Here is a 21,423-nt window from a genome sequence, read left to right as displayed (position 1 = left end):
ACAAAACAAAACAAACAGGGAAACTTTTCCAAATCCTGAGAACTGCCGACATGAATAGATATAAAGGTGAATGACTGTATGTCTGAAGCCAGATGTCCTCCCTGCAAGCAGGTAACTGATGGAGTTCAGGATACACTACTGCAAATATGGCACCTGGGCCTTTGCGAAAACAATAGAAGCAGTCACCCTCACTTCCCCCTGCTGGGGAACCTGGTCATAAAACCTAGAAGGGATGTTCTGACCTGCCCATAAAATAGGTCAAAAGACCCTCATGCGAGAGTGTCCCTCTCTACCCAGAAGAAAGTTGACATTCTTATTTTTGAATACAGAGTCAGAGAAGAATCTGAACAAATGGGCCTTGCCAAGTTTCTCCCAGTTTATTACCATGAGCTCATATCTCCTTTGCCCGGTTATATTTCCCTGTAACTTTCCGTTCATATCAAACCTAGCATGAAAATATATAAATTTAATTTAATCCTTTCTTTGGGTCTTCATTTTCTTATGATATCTCCTATGTTATGAAAAACCTAATTTGTGTGTGTGTTTTTTTTTCTCTTGTTAATCTATCTTTTGTTACAGGGCCCTCAGCAATGAACACAGGATGTGTTAAAAAAATGTTTTCCTTCCCTGCAGCATGCTTCTCTAGATAGGTAGCAGTAGACCTATTTCTAAGTAGGCAACGTCTTGTGAAAGCAATGGTAAGTGAATAAAAAATAGTTGTTTGATTTTGGAATTTAGCCATATCCAAAGAACAGCTAAAATAGATGTAAAAGAGTAACAACAAATATCTACAAATAACTGCAGACAATGACAATAATAGTAGTAGTTGGGGCCAAGTGGCCTAGTGGTTGAGTCGGATCTCATGTGACCAACCATGCAGTTTCAATCTTGGTCCTGGGTGACTTGAAAAACACCCTGGGTGCATGTGCTTGCATGCCCCAAATCCTGGAAGGATGAAAAAATGGAGGAAAAGGAATTATGGTGTGATCGCATGCCACGGAGGGTGCTTTTTTTCCTCTCCGCTCTCTGGCTCTCTCTGGTGAATGCATGCAACCTCTGGTTAAATTATAGGAAAAGGTAAAAATAGCAGTAGTATAATACTCATTGAGCACCTAGTCTCTGATAATTCTTCCTTTTCTTAAAAAAAAAAAAAAGAATTATTGGGACTAGCAGTTAGCGTAATGGCTATGTTGCTGGACTCCCACGTAGTCGACCGTGGTTCGCGTCCCGGACCCGGTGGCTTAAAACTCACGCCAGGCGCGTGTGCGTGCGTGCCCAAGATCCCGAGAGGAGAATGGAGGAGAAGGGATTGTGGCATGGCCACCCCCTCTGGGGGGTGATTTCTCGCTTTTTGTCTCTCTGTCTCTCTCTGTCTTTCTGGCGAGCGCACACACCCTATAGCAAAAACCTCTCAAAAGAAAAAGAAAAGAATTATTTATTTTATTTTACTTTACTTGTTACTACTATTTTTTAATTTGACCAGAGAGAGAGAGAGAAAAGGAAAATAAGAAAGCAAGATACCAGGTTCGGGACTTGAATCCCAGTTGGCCATGTGGGAGTCCAGCACCTTAATTACCACGCCATCTGCTGGCCCCACTTTAATTCTTGATAGATTTTATCTCACTGGATCCTCACATCAGCTCTCTGAAATAGACAGAATTAAGAACTAATGGAAAATCAGACACTGAGCTAAACCAAGGTCATGTCTGCCAGGAAACAGTGAAGCCAGAATTTGAACCCAGGCAGTCCGATTCCACAACTACTAGACTGTAGTGCTTACTCTCACTTGGGAGTTCACCTGGAGTGTTGGATACCTAAGTTTCTGAATACCAAATATGGCAACATCATATTTATGACAGGAAAACTGGTCCTAAAATACATTTATTTAAAATATATACAACTCTCTCCTTAAAATATATTAAATTCATTAGATTTAATCCTTATGATATGTCACTATATATTTAAAATAAAAGAAAATGTTTTGCCACATTGCTAAATTTGGGACAGATGTAAGATATAACAGACAGCACTCTGAGAGTGAGAAAAGCTTATTTCATGGAATGACTTTCATCGTCACTAAACACAGAACAACATGCACATTCCGATATTTTTTCCTGACAGCGTCGACATTATACTGACTCTAATATCAGTTTTTGCGTATCCTTTCTATAGCTCTATCAGAACATCTGCTCATCTGATTTATCTACAGCTTAGCACAATCAACTACTTACCTTTGTAGTTCAAGAGGATTAAAAGAAAACTCATTAGACCCTAAGAGAATTGAGAAGTTAATGAATTTGTTGATCAGAAGAAATTAAGACCTATTAACTATAAAGAGCCTGAAATGCCAGTAGATTATATTTTGGATTCACAACAGCCAGGAATCATGTAAATGCTGATATGCTATTGAGCAAGGCAATGAAACAGATCCTGGAAACTCAGGGCCTCGCCCTGTTGGTGGTGCTGTTGCCATGCGCTAGCTCCAGGAAAACAGCATTCACATAAAATTAACTACCAGGAGCAAAAGAAGCTGTGCTTTTCTGCGATCAAGCTGCCAGAAATTTTGGGGTGAGGGAGAGAAGTGAAGGCTAAATAAAAGAAGAGGAGATAAGATAATCTTGCTATGTTAAAAGGTAAAGACAATATTTTCACGCTGTTAACGTAAAAACCTATGAAAATGGCAATAATGTTGCAAGGTTAATCGAGACCATAAATAACTTGTCTGAGAACCTCACCATATTCTAGTAATTTTATTAAGTGCATTTTGTCTAATTCTTTTCCTCCAAATATTATGCTCTGCAACATGCCATGTTGATGGATGCGTGTGATGAGCTTTTCCTTTTTGCAAGCTGAGGAGACTTAAATGCTTGATATTAGGTTATGGGAATTCTTAACTTGAAGGAATGATGGCTTTAGGACATCTGCTCACAGGGTAGCAAGCACATTAGGCATGCTCTTCTAGGAGGAATAGAGAAATAATGAAATATTGAAATAATGAGTTTACTTGAAAAGCTCTGTAGGGGTCAGTCTGGATGCCAATGGTTAAGCTCACATCAAAACAAGCATGGCAGAGTCTCTGCCCACCCTTATAGCCCTTTGTAGTAATAAAAATGAAAAATGTCCTAGAAATCTTTTCTGATCACTCAAGTGGCCCTTTGAGGAGAGTAACCTCAGGGGAGCAGAAGTTTACAGTCAGTGTGAGCTAACTCTGTCAAGAAGCCCTGGGCACTTGTATTCAGGACACACATTCAATCCACACAACGCCAGTACGCAGAAGGCCCCCTTACTATTCACATTTTACAGCTGATCGTGTCGGTGTCTGGCAGGGCTGGCATTTGCGCCCAGGTTGGCTGATCTAGGGTGTACATTCTATTGACTAACACAGGAAGATGTGTCCATAAATAGCTATTCTTTTTCCTTAAAAAGAAAACACACACAGGTGGTCTTGCAGCCTAGTGGTTAAGGGAGTTGGATTCCACATGGCCGATAATGCATTTTGAATCCTGGCCTTGGCAGCTTGAAAAACCTGCTGGTCACATATGCAAGTGTGCCCCAAATCCCACCAGGTTGGAGAAATGGAGAAAAAGGGACTGTGGTGTGACCATGCCCCATTTGGAGGGTGCTCTCTCCCTCTCACTGTCTGTGTCTTTCTCTGGTTAGCATATACACCCTGTAGCAATTAAAAGAAATAAAAAGAACACACACAACACGGTTTTATGCTACTGTCAATCAAAATTCCTCACCAAGATAACATTCACTTAAAAATCCATTATAACTAACTCCTAGCTCCCTTCCTCTGGCTGCCTAGAGCCTGGTTTTTGAATAAATCTCATGAGGGCAACTCCTAACAGAAACCCTCCAAAATTGATTACTTGTAGCCTGGTTTCCACAGAAGTTGTAAAGTATTGTTTTAATTGAATTTGGTTCTAAGTTAGAAACTTTGAAAAATTTGTCTGTCAAAGGCCAATGGATTTCTCAGTAGGCTTGATTTATTTAGCAAGAGAGGCCTACAAAAGCCAATTTGCTATAAGAAATATGGTTACATTTAATTACACTTTTAAATGACTAATTTATTATATCTAAACACCTTTTAAACAGTACATATTACTCTGAACTGTACAGATGCCGAGGAAAGCTGAGGGATCAAAGCTGTGGTAAACACAATAGATTTTGCTAAAGACTTTATTTTGCTCTGCGTGGGTTTTCTGCTTGCAGACTGCAATGAGTGTGAAGTCATCAGGTAAAGATGCTAAACTCAATGTGACCTGACTACATTTCTTTTTCTTACTGTTGGACTTGCTCGGAGGGAGATTTTTCCTTTGGGTATATTTCATACCCATTTATCAAATCTTGAATATAAAATATTATGCATCACTTGGGATTTCTTTAACCCAAGTAAAGCTCATATTTATTTTGGAATTCTGATAAGATAACCACATTTTAGAGAAAAAAAAAAGGGGGGGTTATTTATTTATTTATTTATTTATTTTTAGTTTTGTCAGAGAGTGTGTGTGTGTTTATGGGGGACAGAAACAGAAACAGAGAGGGAGAGAGGGAGGGAGGGGGAGGGGGGAGAGAGAGAGAGAGAAAGAACACTCCTCTATGGGAAATGGTCACACTACAATCCTGTCTTCTCTATTTCTCTCTCCTTTCAGGTTTTGGACACACACACACACACACACACACACACACACACACACATACACACACCCAATATGTTTCTCAAACTGCTGTTGGGTCTGGGACTTGAATCACTCAGTTGGCCATGTAGCTTGTGGTGAGAGCTACGGGGATATGCCCAACGGCCACTGGTGGAGAGAAGGAGTGTCCCTCACAATGAGACCTGGAGAACTGCTACAAAAGGCTTTGGAGCAAAGTTTTGAGGGCTGATCAGGTACAAGGGACAGGGATATGCACAAAGTGCATTTAGGGAATTGCAAGTGGGACCAAGGCATGGAGTGAACAGTAGAAAGCAGTGAAAGATGAAAGCAGGTCTCAGCTCATGGGATGCTGTGTGCCAAAATGAAGTGGCAATGGGGGGACTGAAGGGCTTTAGGTAGGGAAGAGATTAGATCATATCTGGGCTTTAGAAAGATCACTACAGTGAATATTAATAATAATGACAACTAACTGTTACACTGAGTGCTTATTCTGTCTCAAAAACAGTGCCACGTGCTTCATAAGGTCACAGCTTGGATTTGAACTGTGGCCATCTCTTTAGAGTTATCACAGCTTGGACTAGAGACACGGGATGTTAGGGGACTGTTGAAGGAATTCAGATGCAAAATAAAACGTCTAGGTTGTGATATTAGAAAAGGAAAGGGGTAAAAGGGAAAGGGAAAAAATATTCTCAGGATTTGGAGACCGACTGGCTATGGGAGATGAAAGAGGGGGAGAGTGATGATGTCTTCTAAATTTCTGGCTTGAGCACCAGCGTGAATGGTGACACCACTGACTGAGATACGAGTAGGATATCACTGTGATAAAGTTACCAGTTCTTTCACTACTTATTTTTCATCGTCCCTATGCACCTTCTAAACAGAAAAGCATGAGCTCTGAGAGAAACCACAATGGTGCTTGTAAATTGCTCTATTTAAACTCTGTATGAGCAGCAGGATGCAGAGTTCATTAGGGAATGCAATTTTCTATTTGGTAATCATTCCAGTGTGGGAATGGGCTGAATTTGATGCAATAATAAACATATCTTAGGAATATCAAAGGTAGGCTTTTCAATATTTTCTCTGACTGGAAAATAGAATGTTTTTAATTTCTCGTTTGGTCAGACAGAAAGAAGGGTTATTAAGTCCATTACCAATGGTGTTATTTTTGGCCATATACTTTTACAGCAGAGTAGTTATCATGCAGGAGACTTCAGTCCTTGCCAGAAGAGGACAGTGATGAGGACGTGGTATCCAGGGCAACCAAGAGTTCAGCCTTTTTGGTCCATAAATAATAATTCCTCAGCTTGCCCTTTGTAATGTTGGTTTCTGAGCTACTTCATGACAGAATGAGCTCGACTGGGAGGCCACTGTTCTCCCTCTTACTTGCAGTTTAAATGACTACAAAGGAATATTTCCTAAGAAAGGCAATGTTTCAATTTTATCACAAATTACATTGACATACATTTGCAACTAATTCTTATGATCTTAGCTTTCTACAAGGATGTTTGGTAACCAGTGACTAAATCAGGGGTATGCTCCTGGGTGGGCGGCTGCTCTTTGGGACCAAGACTTCTTGAGGTGTTATACATGTTTGATAGGCGTGCTAATGAAGGAAACGGAACCTGGAAGGTGAACAAGGTGGGACTAAATGAAGAATATTAATGAAAAACTGACAGTTTTTCTCCCCACATCTCCTTAGAGCCAGTTTAAACTCTTCTTCCACGAAGACTCTCGTAATTTCTCTCCAAATCACAGAACTCTCACCTTCACTGGCTATCTACAGCACTGACGTGACAAGTATGTCCCACATCAAGGAGTCACCCTATCATGGCAGAAAAGAGCTTGGATTCGGCAGTCAGGCCAAGCTAGGTCTGAATCACTTTACTCAAGAGCCTCAATTTTTTCATCTGGAAATGGGAACTCTAATAGTACTTACCACCTAGGGCAGTAGAAGGGAGTAAGTGAGATGACACATGTAAGGCACTGGGTGTCTGGAACATCCATAGCACCTATTGTGGCCCCTTAGACACAGAGGGGGGTCAGTGAGCATGTGCTGACTCCGACAGAAGGTTCTTTTTTGCTCTCATATCCAAGCAATATTTAGAATTGCTATAGTCTTCCTCTGCTCATTCATTTAGAAATATGAAATACATATTTAACAAGTATTGAGTCTTTTTTTTTATGTGCCACAGGGCTTGTGCTAGGAACAAGGGATACAATGGGATACCCAAAGTCTATGGTAAAATTATTCTTTTCTTCTTTCAGCATATGGTTTTATACATCATTGCACATACATTTTCTGAAGGGTAAATAAGGTAAATTAAGGAAAGACAATGTCGGGTCGGATGGTGACGCAGTGGTAAAACATGATGCTCTGTAAGACAATCCCACATGGGAGTGTTCCTGGTTCAAGTCTGAAGACCTCCCAGAGTATGGGCACACCTGCCCATGATTCAGGGCTGGCTGAAGGCTGGGCGTGGATCACATTAGGACCCTGTTGGGGATGCTGACTCTTTCTTTTCTCCTTCCCTCTCACACATGAAAGAAATAGATAAATAAACTTAAAAAAATACAAGGAAAGACATTATCTCCTAATCTCTGCCCTAGCCCTAAAACACTATCTCAGAAGGGGTTCTGAATATTTCTCATAGGGAGTACTGTCATTCTGGCCCGAGTTTTCCCCAGCAGGGCTGGGCTCTGTTAGGAAGAAGTCTGCTCCTCATTAAGGTAACAAGACAAAGACACGAAGCCTGGGACTCACGGGTGGCAGGCAGGAGTTCCAGGTGGTCGTGTCGTCGCTGCTAGTACTGATGCTGACGTTGCAGTTGTCAACCTGGGATGCGCTCAGGCCATGGGAAGCCTCAGCCTCCTCCAGTTCTTCGTTTTGCTGGCGCCGCAGGCTCGCCAGCATCTGTAACTCGGATTCACTCATCTTGCTGGGCTGGTAGTTCCTCCAGTCGTATTCCTGACCAAGGGAGAGGAAAATGAGAGAACAACGGGTCACTTGGCCATTCTTAATTCTATGGGCTACCAACAAAAGCTCTTCTACAGCCTTAATCCCTGCAAGGGCTCCCCATCGACAGATCCTTAACATGCCTTCATGTGTCACTGAACCCCTTGCCTCACCTGTCTGTCCCTGACATGCCAGTCACACTGCCTTTCACGGAGGTCCTTAAAAGCATTGCACTTGTGTCTGCCTCAGTTCTGCATATGCTCACCCACTTGCCCCAGGTATTGGCTAACTTTGAGGTATCCTATAGTCCATAAAGTATGTGTCACTTCCTTACGGAGGCTTTTCTCACCCACAACTGGGTCAGCTCCTCAGCACTCTCAGAGAATCTTAAAGTATGCACTACTAGCCATCAAATTAAATTTGAACATAAGGAGGGAATATGGAAGGTCTGAGAGCCAGAAAGGCCTCGTGGTTCCTACACATCTATACTGTGCCCTGAAAACATTTTTTTTTTTTAAAGACTACTACTATAAATCTTTAGAAGCTAATATAAATATTACTTCAATGTACAGGGAAGAAATTGCCATATGAACTTTTCAGAGTTTTTTCTGGCCTACATCAGATTTGATGGCAAATTTTAATTTCAGCATTGCTAAAATATTACTATCACACATAAATAGTGCAGTTTATATCCAGGACTGATATGTAATCTAAAAGTAATTTTGAAAGTTTCTTATATAGCTGGAAATACTGGCTTTATTCCAAAAGGTTTTTTTTTTTTTTTTTTTTAAGGCTCACTAGAATTTTTAGATATTCAAATCTCTACACTTACTTTCTTGGAGGCCCCTTTGAGACAGCTACTGCCTTTTCTTGCTTCTTTTCTGTCTCGTAGGGATGTAAAAAGTTAAGAACATATCATTTTGAAAAAAAAAATTGGATTCTAATGACATTAAATGCTTTTTAATAAAGCATTATGATCATAATAATTTGGGGCTTATAAAAGGCTGTTATCTAATAATGTGATGTGGAGATTTTTCTGGAAAGTTGCCAGTGGAAAGAAACTCTGTAAAATCTTTACAGTTCACAGCACCAGCAGCTTGGCACCCTGAGAGGCCGTGCAATCTTTAATAAGAGATTTCATGAGTATTTAATGTGCTTTGAGAGTTCTTAGGGGCAAAACAGATATCACAAGAAGAAGAACAGAATTTATATCCCAATGAAAAGCACTAAAAAAAAAGGAAATAGAAATCATCTAAATTTAAAAGAAGGAGCTGAGGAGACAATAAACACATGAGGAGATGCTCAGCATCATTGTCATTAGAGAAATACAAATTAAAACCACAGCGAGATACCCTTCTACCCACTCGATGATTATAATGAAAAAGACAGCCATGGGTGGGTATCAGTGCGGACATAGAGAGACTGAGATCCTCACACATTCCTGGTGGGAATGTAAAATGGTGCAGCCATTTTGGAAAACAGTGTGGTGATTCTTAAAATGTTAAATGCAGTTCACTGGGTGACCCAGCAATTCACTCCTAGGCATATACTATGAGAACTGAAAACATATGTTCACACTTGTGTTCAAACATAGAGACAAATGTTCATAGCAGCATCATTTACAACCAAATATTCATCAATGGATGAATGGAGTTTTATTTGTCCAGATAACTGAACATCACTCAGTCATGAAGAGTAATGGATTGATAGAAGCTATGACCTAGATGAACCTTGAAAACACTGTGAATTGGGAACCAGCAGTTAGCGTAATGGCTATGTTGCTGGACTCTCACGTAGTCGACCGCGGTTCGTGTCCCAGACCCGGTGGCTTAACTCTCACACCGGGCGCGTGTGCGTGCGTGCCCAAGATCCCGAGAGGAGAATGGAGGAGAAGGGATTGCAGCGTGACCATCCCCCCTGGGGGGTGATTTCTCGCTTTCTGTCTCTCTGTCTCTCTCTGTCTGTCTGGCGAGCGCACGTGCCCTATAGCAAAAACCTCTCCAAAAAAAAAAAAAAAAAACACTGTGAATTTAAGGCAGACATAAAGGCCACATATTGCCAACAGGCAAATCCACAGAAACAAAGGAGATTGGTGGATGCCAGGGATTGCAGGAATAGGACGTGACTGCTAATGGGTATAAGGAACTTTGGGGATGAGAAAAATGTTCTGACATTAGCTCATCATGACAGTTACAGAATCTGTGAATGTACTAAAAACTCCTGAAATTTAAACTTTAAAGGGTACATTTTATGGTATACAAATGATATCTTAATTAAAAAAAAAAAAGTAGTAGTGGGTAATCAAATGTTTCAGTGAGAGCACCAGCCTCTTGACTTCAGGTGCAACAGTGAATAATGACCTGGTGTCCTTCACTTCAGTTTTTTTCTGTCAAGAAATGAAACTTCTAATGTGTCACACAGGTATGTTATCTAGCTTGTGATGGATAAAACATATTTTTATAATTGAAAAGTGACAATTTAATTTCTATAATTTTTCTTAAGAAGAAATTGCTTAAAAGGAATTTTTCTTAATATGTACTTAATAAGATTGATTCATCTATTCAATTTATTTACCTGACCCACAAGACTGGACTATACCTGAAGAGCAACCATGGGTGCTAGGACAGAAAAATATGACAGAATGGGGCAGTGATTAAGTTGTGCAGATCTAAATCTGCCCCTAGTGCCACCATTTGCCAACTGTACATGATTGGATAAATGACCTACCCTCCCCATTTCTGTCTCTTGATCTATAAAATGGGGACCATGGCATATACCTCGTGAGACTTTGGTGGACTAAATAATATATATGAAATGTTTTACTATAGTATTTGACAAGCAGTTATATTAGAGGTCTCCAAACTTATGATTTGTATCTTTCTTAGAAAATGCTTGAGTATGTACCTTTTAATATGTTTATTTATAAGTTAAACACATGTACAATTACATTAAAATAGTATGTATAGTATAAAACAGACACAAATTTAAATGTCTGAGATTTAAAAATAAATGAAAACAATTTCAAAATTGTGCTCCCAAATCCAAATGGGTTGTCTCTAGCACACATTTTAGTGGTGAATACATCCGTCTTAGGAAACCGCCAAGTTGCCTATCAATACAGGTATTCCCTGTAATTATTACTCTTTGATTTTCTCTGTCCCTCTCCTTCCAGTCTTTCATCCATCCTGTACTATGCTAAGTGCTGAAAGCATAAAGAACAAGGTGCTCCTTTGTCCTTGTGGAGCTCAGGGTCTGAAAGGCAGACATTACAGGTATTACATAACAGGAATTATAATGCACTGTGATCAATACCGCCACAGAGATATGACTAAGATGCTTGAGGAATACGGAAGTGACTAACTGCCCAGAAAAACTACAGAAAGCCTCACAGAATTCTAAGGTAGCATGTGATAGTAATTAAATTTGTTGACAAATGGAATAAGTAGCCTTGGGAGGGACTCTCTACCACTGGCAATGATGAAGCAGAGGCTGGGGAGTAGCAGGCTCGGAGAGCGCGTTAATCTGCTTTGGTGGAAACAGATGGATTCATTAATAGATTCCACAAATGCTCAGTGAGACCCCACCATGTGCCAGGCACTGTTGGTGCTAAGTTTGCTGGAAACTCTGTATTTCCATAATTTTATTTAACAGTAAAATGTATTCTGACAAGATCTTGGAAGGGGCAGCCAAAAACAAGCAGAGAGAAGAAAGGAACTTCCTCCAGAGTCACAAATAGGGCAAATGGTGGCAGTGACAGGTAATTAGCTTAGTTTCTGAGACATTTTTGATTTGCAGTCTCTCAAACCATCTAGAAATCACCAGAAAGGCTATATCATTTATTATTATTATTTCTTTTTTTTCTAAAGAAGGCTTGCAATAATGTCTTCACATGAAAGTGGACTTCAGCATAAGATGTCATCTAACTAAATTATGTAACTGCTGAGAGGCAAAACGCCTTATGTAATTCTATCTCTGAAAGGCACAAAATGGTATGTATAACTCAATTTCATCTCAAAATACCCTTGTAGGAAAAAGGGGAGACTTTATCAATCAGATTGGTTTTAGAAACAGCAGAATGGGCTTAAGGTCATAAAATTCCACTGCATTTAGATTTCCAGGCAAGTCTTTTGCTCACTGAGCCATGTGAGCCATTTATTTTCATTGCTCTTTCTTCAGATGCCGTTGGAAGTCTAAGTCAGTGAAGTTACAAAGATCATGAAGATAGGGCGCCTGGCCTTTCACAGGCCTTGCAATCTAGCAGGGCAGTGGAGAGCTATAAAGAAATGACTGCAGGGGCCAGCAGATGGTGGAGCCGCTTGACTCCCACTTGGCTGACCATGGTTCACGTCCCAGACCCAGTGGTTTGAAAATCACACTGGGCACGTTGTGTGTGCATGCCCAAAATCCTGGGAGAATGAATGAGAAAGGATTGTGGTGTGTTCATCCCCCTGGGGGTGTAATTTCTCATTTATTCTCTCACTGTCTCTCTCTGGCAAGCTCAGTGCTCCAAGGAAAAAACCTCTAAAAAACGAGAGAGAGAGACAGAGAGAGAGAGGCAGAGAGAGAGAGACAGAGAGAGAAAGGAGGACTGCAAAATAAGGTAGCATATGTTCAGTATAGTACTGATAAACACACACAGCTTTGATAATGATTTGAAGGAAAACTGGAAACTCCAGCAAAAAGATAAAAGACAACCAACATAACCAATAACCTTTCAACTTGATGCACATCACCCAATCTCTGTTCGTAAGGCAATCTGAAGACAGATTGTAGCTGAATCCATCAAATAGCTGCCTACATGTGAACTTCAGATAAGGATCAGTTCCAATGAACTATGGGTGACACAGGCTAAATTTATAAGTGGTGGTGTGAAGAAAAATGCAACATGGCCATGGGATAAGATTAGATCAAGAACCTTATTCTGTTCTTCATGGAAAGAACAGAATCGGAGAAAAGGAAATCAGCAATACTGTATCAAAGCAATCTAGGTATTTTCATCCCTATAATCCTAACCTAAACCTTGTAAATCCAAGTAACTTCCTGTTCTTGCTCAAGTTGGGATATTATTCTCCTTCTGGAACCTATAAAACCTCTGAGATGCCCTTTGGTTTGCATTGTGATACCAAGAGTAACTAAAAACAACAACAACAACAACAACAACAAAGTCCTATACAGGGGATGGTGGAAGTAGAATATAAGGGACATATACAACATAATCTGGCATATCAGAAAATGGATCTTCAGAGGGATCACTCATGTAGGCTTTATGGAGATGGACTGTAAGGTAGGCCTGGAAGGATGAGAAAGGGACATGGTAGCATTTTGCAATTATCAGGCAGAAAAATATGGGACAAGCTAGACACACGGAATTTACGTTAAGAGAAAATATTTAAACAGACAAAAAATAAAAATGGAGGTTTTTCAAAAAGTTCATGGAAAATATATTTTAAAAAGGTATGCATGAACTTCAAATTTTGGTGGCAAAATAAACACACACTTTAATTCCATTTTTCCACGAACTTCTTGGCGTTCCCTAATACTCAGACATGATGATTTTAAAAAGAAAATCAGTAATACTGTTTCAAAGCAATCTAGGTATTTTTATCCCTATAAACTTAACCTAAACCCTGTAACTGTTGGTGCTAAGTTTGCTGGAAACTCTGTATTTCCATAATTTTATTTAACAGTAAAATGTATTCTGACAAGATCTTGGAAGGGGCAGCCAAAAACAAGCAGAGAGAAGAAAGGAACTTCCTCCAGAGTCACAAATAGGGCAAATGGTGGCAGTGACAGGTAATTAGCTTAGTTTCTGAGACATTTTTGATTTGCAGTCTCTCAAACCATCTAGAAATCACCAGAAAGGCTATATCATTTATTATTATTATTTCTTTTTTTTCTAAAGAAGGCTTGCAATAATGTCTTCACATGAAAGTGGACTTCAGCATAAGATGTCATCTAACTAAATTATGTAACTGCTGAGAGGCAAAACGCCTTATGTAATTCTATCTCTGAAAGGCACAAAATGGTATGTATAACTCAATTTCATCTCAAAATACCCTTGTAGGAAAAAGGGGAGACTTTATCAATCAGATTGGTTTTAGAAACAGCAGAATGGGCTTAAGGTCATAAAATTCCACTGCATTTAGATTTCCAGGCAAGTCTTTTGCTCACTGAGCCATGTGAGCCATTTATTTTCATTGCTCTTTCTTCAGATGCCGTTGGAAGTCTAAGTCAGTGAAGTTACAAAGATCATGAAGATAGGGCGCCTGGCCTTTCACAGGCCTTGCAATCTAGCAGGGCAGTGGAGAGCTATAAAGAAATGACTGCAGGGGCCAGCAGATGGTGGAGCCGCTTGACTCCCACTTGGCTGACCATGGTTCACGTCCCAGACCCAGTGGTTTGAAAATCACACTGGGCACGTTGTGTGTGCATGCCCAAAATCCTGGGAGAATGAATGAGAAAGGATTGTGGTGTGTTCATCCCCCTGGGGGTGTAATTTCTCATTTATTCTCTCACTGTCTCTCTCTGGCAAGCTCAGTGCTCCAAGGAAAAAACCTCTAAAAAACGAGAGAGAGAGACAGAGAGAGAGAGGCAGAGAGAGAGAGACAGAGAGAGAAAGGAGGACTGCAAAATAAGGTAGCATATGTTCAGTATAGTACTGATAAACACACACAGCTTTGATAATGATTTGAAGGAAAACTGGAAACTCCAGCAAAAAGATAAAAGACAACCAACATAACCAATAACCTTTCAACTTGATGCACATCACCCAATCTCTGTTCGTAAGGCAATCTGAAGACAGATTGTAGCTGAATCCATCAAATAGCTGCCTACATGTGAACTTCAGATAAGGATCAGTTCCAATGAACTATGGGTGACACAGGCTAAATTTATAAGTGGTGGTGTGAAGAAAAATGCAACATGGCCATGGGATAAGATTAGATCAAGAACCTTATTCTGTTCTTCATGGAAAGAACAGAATCGGAGAAAAGGAAATCAGCAATACTGTATCAAAGCAATCTAGGTATTTTCATCCCTATAATCCTAACCTAAACCTTGTAAATCCAAGTAACTTCCTGTTCTTGCTCAAGTTGGGATATTATTCTCCTTCTGGAACCTATAAAACCTCTGAGATGCCCTTTGGTTTGCATTGTGATACCAAGAGTAACTAAAAACAACAACAACAACAACAACAACAAAGTCCTATACAGGGGATGGTGGAAGTAGAATATAAGGGACATATACAACATAATCTGGCATATCAGAAAATGGATCTTCAGAGGGATCACTCATGTAGGCTTTATGGAGATGGACTGTAAGGTAGGCCTGGAAGGATGAGAAAGGGACATGGTAGCATTTTGCAATTATCAGGCAGAAAAATATGGGACAAGCTAGACACACGGAATTTACGTTAAGAGAAAATATTTAAACAGACAAAAAATAAAAATGGAGGTTTTTCAAAAAGTTCATGGAAAATATATTTTAAAAAGGTATGCATGAACTTCAAATTTTGGTGGCAAAATAAACACACACTTTAATTCCATTTTTCCACGAACTTCTTGGCGTTCCCTAATACTCAGACATGATGATTTTAAAAAGAAAATCAGTAATACTGTTTCAAAGCAATCTAGGTATTTTCATCCCTATAAACTTAACCTAAACCCTGTAAGACCAGTTTCCTCTTCCTGCCCAAATCTTATTAACAGTATAAGATTCTTCCAAAAGACTTTTCTCCCTCTCTCTCTTTCTTTTTTCTCCCCATAGGGCATGTGTGCTTGCTAGAGAAAGACAGATAGAGTGAGGGGGAAAATGAGAAATCATCCCCTGCAGGTATGGCCATGCCGCACTTCCTTCTCTATTCTGCTTCTGGGATTTTGGGCATGAATGCATACGTATCCGGTGTGATTTTCAAGCTGCAGGGTCCAGGACTTGAACCACAAATGACCATGTGGGAGTCCAGAGCCTTAACCACCACACCACTTGCTGTCCTCCCAAAAGACATATTTTTAATAGCTCTTAAATGGAATCTATCCGCATGTTCTATAAAAGTGTGGTATTATGGCCATAAGATAGGACATTATATAGCAATACAGCAATGAAATGAGTGATCTACTAAATATCAGAAACAAGATGCCAAGTAAGAGAAGTCAAATACCCTTTTACTCCATGACCTAAATAGAAATATACTTCCATAGATTTTGCCTTGGTAGTCAGCTTGGTAATTTTCAGAAAGAAGTCTCTGATAAATATAGCTGAACTCTTGTTACTCAATCTGATATAAGTTGGAAAATAATTTTTAATTTTCCAGTACCTATCTTCTGAGTTCAGGGTACTTCCCAAGTTTTAACAATTAACTACAAACCAGAATAAATACAGTAAAACCAAACTGAACAGTTTTCGTATTGTATCCAAGGATATGCCATTTACAAGGCCTGTACATGGGATAAATATAGTAGCTATCCAATAAATGACAGCTTAAAATATCACTTAAAGAATTACTGAGACTGTTTATAGAAATGAAAATAGCAGAGCTAAGATAACCGACATTTCTGGAATGGAAGATAAAACTTTGTTTGAATTTCTTCAGAATGTTAAACAGCTTGGCTATAACACAGTAATGACAGGTATACTAACATCTGTTTGTGATTTCCCAAATTAAAATACCTTAAAGCTTAAAATGGGAACAGAAGTTGCCATGTGATCATGGAATTGTTTTAGCACCCTTAATTGGAGGTGGCGGTCTACTATGGTGGAAGGTGCAACAGCTTTCTGGTCAGAACTCCTGGGTTTCACATTCTGCTTTGTTGATTCTTAGATGTGGCAAGGCAAAGCCTTGTTGTTTCTTTGTCAGAGAGAAATAACAGGTCTCTAGTGAGAGTAGAGATGGGACACAGAGATAGAGCAAGGGGCACTTTGTAGAGGGCCCGATATATGGGAGGTACCCTCAACTGTTAAAGTCTCCTGAAAGGTTCTTAGTCAAAGATTTCAGATCTACATGCTTTTGGAAAACACTGTCAGCTTAGTGCCTCTTACATAAAGTAGGAGAAAATGGCAAGTATGACTTCCTGTTATTTAAAATGACGAAAACCAAGAAATCAGAGATGATAAACTACTTCAATAAACATTTGACGAGAGACAGCTTGATGGTGCAGCAAAATATGCTGCTAAAGCAATCCTGGATCCATATGGAACATTGCGGTTTCCATCTTCAGGTTAACCTATAAGGTCAGGGTATGAATCATGACCCTAGCTGGCTGGAAGGGTGGGGATAGGGATCATGGAATGAGACTTTGTGAAGGGTGCCTGTCTTTTCTCTCATGAAAGAAAGAAATAAGCTTAACAATTTTTTTCAAGTAGGATACTAACCTTAGCATTAAACTATTGTAAAACTGACAGCTAAATGTTATAGTGTGTTTGGCTAAATAGCAATGTAGTTTTATCAACTGGTAGTTCTGAAAGTCCTTTTGTTTTTTATCAAGTCTTTCTGTCTGCAATTTCAGAAACTTTATTTATTTATTTTTTGGAGAGGTTTTTGCTATAGGGCACGAGCGCTCGCCAGAAAGACAGAGAGAAACAGAGGGGCAGAAAGTGAGAAATCACCCCCAGTCGACTACATGGGAGTCCAGAGAAATAGCCATTATGATAACTGCTAGTCCTCAATTTCAGAAACTTTTAAGAACTTGAAATTGATCTTCATTAGAGTGACTGGCCTGTTGCATACCATGCTGCTCAGAAATGAACATGTCAAAATGTCCTAAAGACTTTTACAATTCCATATCATGACTCAAGTTTTGGAACATAATTCCATTTTTAGTTATTATTATTTTTAGGTTTTTGTAATCGGGAGTGTGCACTTGCTGAAGAGAGACAGAGATAGAGAGAGGGAAAGTGAAAGTAAGAATCACCTCCCAGGGACGGGGTAGCCATGCCACAATCCTAGTTCCTCTATTTTCCCATTCTTCTCTCAGGATTTTGGGCATGCACACACATACCTAGTGTGATCTTCAAACTGCTGGGTCCCAGACTCAAATCATGGTTGATCATGTGGGAATCCAGCGCCTTCACACCATGCCACCTGCTGTCCCTTCACTTTTAGTTACTTTAATATGCTCCTACTCTAGAGGATTGTGCCTTTGTCAATAACTAAATTAAACAGTAGCTACAAAGGAAATGAGAGAAATAAACCACTTGCAGGACTGTGGACTGAAAAACACTCAAAAAGAAGGCAGAGTGCTAGGAGAAATTTCTACGCCTAATTCCAGTACTTTAACTGGCAGTACAAATGGTATTTACTAACAAAATTGTGTAATTTCAGCAATACCCCCAGCAATACACTGATGGATAAAACTGAGATAAATCACCTTGTCTTTATGAAGACAAGGAAAGAGTATAATTTTGACAAAACATCAGACTATTTCCCAAAAGCTATTAATTGATGGGAATGTCCAATAAACAAAACATTCTTACTAGGCTTTGTGCAATGGTTTATGAATGCTACTACTTCTGCCCAAATTCAATCAAATCAATCAATTATGAAGATATGCATGTATAATTTGGCTCTTAGAAGGAGATGGGCCCCATAGAGGGTGGTTTGTGAGGAATGACCATAGGGATACCATTTTTTGCTTCAAAGTATTTTTCTCTGTTCAAGATATCCCTGCGAAAATGCCAATATGTTACCTGGCAGAAGGGACAGATTAATTCACTCTGTTTGCTTCAACTATAAAGAGAACAAAAAAACACAGAATCATTTAACTACCACTTATTGAACATTACCTATAATTAATTTCTGGAACACTATGGATTTAAAAAGATTCATTTGTTTTAGAATGCAAGGTATAATGATTTTTTTTTTTTAACTGCCAGAGGACATGTGTGTTATCAGAGGGAGAGGGAGGGAGGGAGGGAGGGAGGGAGACGGAGACAGAAAGGAAGCTCCGACCTCCAATGGTCATGGGCATTCTGCAATTCGTTTTCCTCCATTTCTGCAACCTGTTAGTATTTTGGGCATGCATACACACATAGCTGGCATGTTTTTCAAGCCATGGGGCCAGAACTTGAACTGTGGACAGCCATGTGGGATGTGGTTCCCAATGGACAGTACTTAATGCCTGTGCTATGGCTGGCCCTATTGATTTATATTTCTAACCACTCGGCAATAGTTAGAAGAAAATATACTTCCTGTCAGGTAACAGGTTAGGGATTTCACATGTATTTTCTCATTTAATAATCAAAACAACCCTACTTGAACAAATACTGTTTTCTCCAAGTTTACAGATGAGGTAACTGAGGCTCATGGAGGTTCAGAAAAGTATCCAAGGTCATAGTAAGAAGGAGCAGAGCCAGGACTCAATCTGGGTCTGTCTGACACCAGTGGTGCTCTGGGCCACTGCTCTTGACTTCTCTGGTTTCTTCTTTCTCTTTTTCTTCTTTTAAAGAATTATTTTATTTAACTTTAATTAATTAATTAGTTAAAATTTGACCAGAGAGGAACAAAGTGAGAGAGAGAGGGAAAATGAGACAGCAAGCCACCAGGTCCTGGACTTGAATCATAGTCGGCCATGTGGGAGTCCAACACCCTTAATCACCACACCATTTGCGGGCCCCCTCTAATTTTTGAAAAAATATTTATTTATCTATTTATTTGTTGTGATTTTCAAGCTATCAGGTCAGGCCAACTACAGTTGGCCATGTGGGAATCTAGTATCTCAACCAACCTTGGCACCTGCTGACCCTGATTCACCATTTTTAAAAAATGAAAATGGAGATAGATAGATGTGACTGTTTGGGGAAAGCCCTGAGGGCAGAGGGCAAGATTGTTTTTTTTCTTTTCCTGAAACATTTTTCTAAATTAATTTACATTCATTCCCTAAATACCGTCACAGCATACAAAATGTGATTTCACATCCAGAATATACTGCAGAGTGGCTTAATGATGCATGTTACCATCAATAATTTTCCATTTCTAGTTTCATATATGTGTGAAATACATACACACACACACACACACACACACACACACATATATATATATATATATATATCCCCCTATTTTTTTTTTTTTTGAGAGGTTTTTCACTATAGGGTGCGTGTGCTTGCCAGACAGACAGAGAGAGACAGAAAGCAAGAAATCACTCCCCAGGGGGGATGGTCACGCTGCAATCCCTTCTCCTCCATTCTCCTCTCAGGATCTTGGGCATGCACGCACACGCGCCCGGCGTGGGTTTTAAGCCACCGGGTCCGGGACACGAATCGCGGTCAACTACATGGGAGTCCAGTGACACAGCCATTACACTAACTGCTGGTTTCCTATATCCCCTATTTTTGACCCTCTGCCATTTCCAACTCTCTTCCCACACTATCTCTGCTGTCTACAGCTGTCTTCCCTTCCTTTTCCCTCCACATTTTATTGATCACACAATTTCTTATATAATCTAACTATACTTTCAAGAGCAAGTTCAGCTGGTAGTTGATTTTTTTTTTTTTTTAAGAATTATTTATTTATTTATTTTTAATCTGACCAGAGAGAAAGAGAAAGGGAAATTGAGAAAGCAAGCCACCAGGTCTGGGACTTGAACCACAGATGGGTATCTGGGAGTCCAGTATCCCAACTACCACGCCACCTGCTGGCCTTGGACAAGGCTGTTTATCAGGTGGCCCAGGGCAGCATGAGGCCAGTGGGTACCTATGGTGGAAACAGTCAAAGGACGGGGAGTCACCTCTAAGTGAACCTGCACAGCTGGGCCAGGGCAATGAACATATGTCCAACACTCAGGGCAACATGATCCTGAACCAGGTGCTTTGAAACAATGCAATACTGTGGTGGCTGAAGCATAGGAGGGGTCAGGAAGTTATCTATGAACCCTTCAAACAATGGGGTATAGTTGGAAAAACAGCTGCAAATGGCAAACTTGAGTGGTAAATTCAAATAGAGACAGATGGCTTCCCTATGCACAAAGGGTATTAGATACTCTAGAAAACACAGAATTTTATATCATGGAACAATGCTTTAACAATTCTAAAATAGTACACAAATTCATTTTCTTCTAAGTGTGTAGAGCACACATTGCACGGACTTTTATTATTATTATTTTTTAAATAAGATGATAGATATTCCCTACTCTAATTTCAGGTTCAGATAAATCAGAGGCAATGAAACTGATCCTCTTACATTATCCAAAAGAAATGACTTGCCAATGAAAGCAAAACATTTGTTTGTATTATACCATGGCCTAAAATATGTTTGAAAGTGTTCTCCCATAATTCAACTTTGATTTCCAAAAACAGAGATTTGAAGATTAAAGAAAAAAAATATGATTTAACAATCTTTCTATGTAAAGTCCTATCTTTTTTTTTTCCTCTAAAGAGAATACCTGAATTTGTAATTGGTAGCATATTTTGTCTTTCATATGAAAATAACCATTCTTCCATAAATTCAAACTTTTTCTGGAGCTACAAAGCTTGTGATAGAAGTCTTTTTTGTTTGTTTGCTTAAAGATGCACATAATGACATTTGCAGGTTTAAAATGACTCATTCAAAATGGTCTGAATGCAGTTATACGTGTGGAAAAGTTTAATTACCAGCTATCTACATGGTTGCAATATTACCCACAGGGCTGTACCTCTTTCTTAATTAAAAATGTTTAAACTTAATAATAGAGAGCTCTATTAAAATATGAATAAAACATTGCAAGGAAGAAGTCTACCAAGCAGTTAGCAAATCAATTTCAGTAAGCATTCCTTAAAAACTACTAGTACTCTTCCATATCAGGGGATTAGAAAGGCAGTTCTCCTGTAACTCCTTCTGTA

The 21,423-nt window shown here is 39.5% G+C and overlaps 1 protein-coding gene across 6 annotated transcripts in view; it reads right to left on the bottom strand.

The window, feature by feature from the left end:
- CFAP20DC (CFAP20 domain containing) overlaps nt 1-21,423 on the bottom strand; it is a 276,467-nt gene that overhangs the window by 75,940 nt on the left and 179,104 nt on the right. For 5 of the 6 annotated variants that reach the window (XM_006169141.3, XM_006169139.3, XM_006169140.3 and 2 more), the window contains one exon: nt 7,423-7,626. In XM_006169141.3, the coding sequence (XP_006169203.1) occupies nt 7,423-7,626 (204 nt within the window). Of the gene's footprint in view, nt 1-1,549; nt 1,645-7,422; nt 7,627-21,423 lie in introns of those variants that run through there. The other variant, XM_006169143.3, reaches the window with a different exon arrangement.

The sequence above is a fragment of the Tupaia chinensis genome, unplaced genomic scaffold, assembly GCF_000334495.1.
Source record: "Tupaia chinensis unplaced genomic scaffold, TupChi_1.0 Scaffold146828_1, whole genome shotgun sequence".
NCBI lineage: Eukaryota > Metazoa > Chordata > Mammalia > Scandentia > Tupaiidae > Tupaia > Tupaia belangeri.
This window is presented reverse-complemented; position numbering and strand designations above follow the sequence as displayed.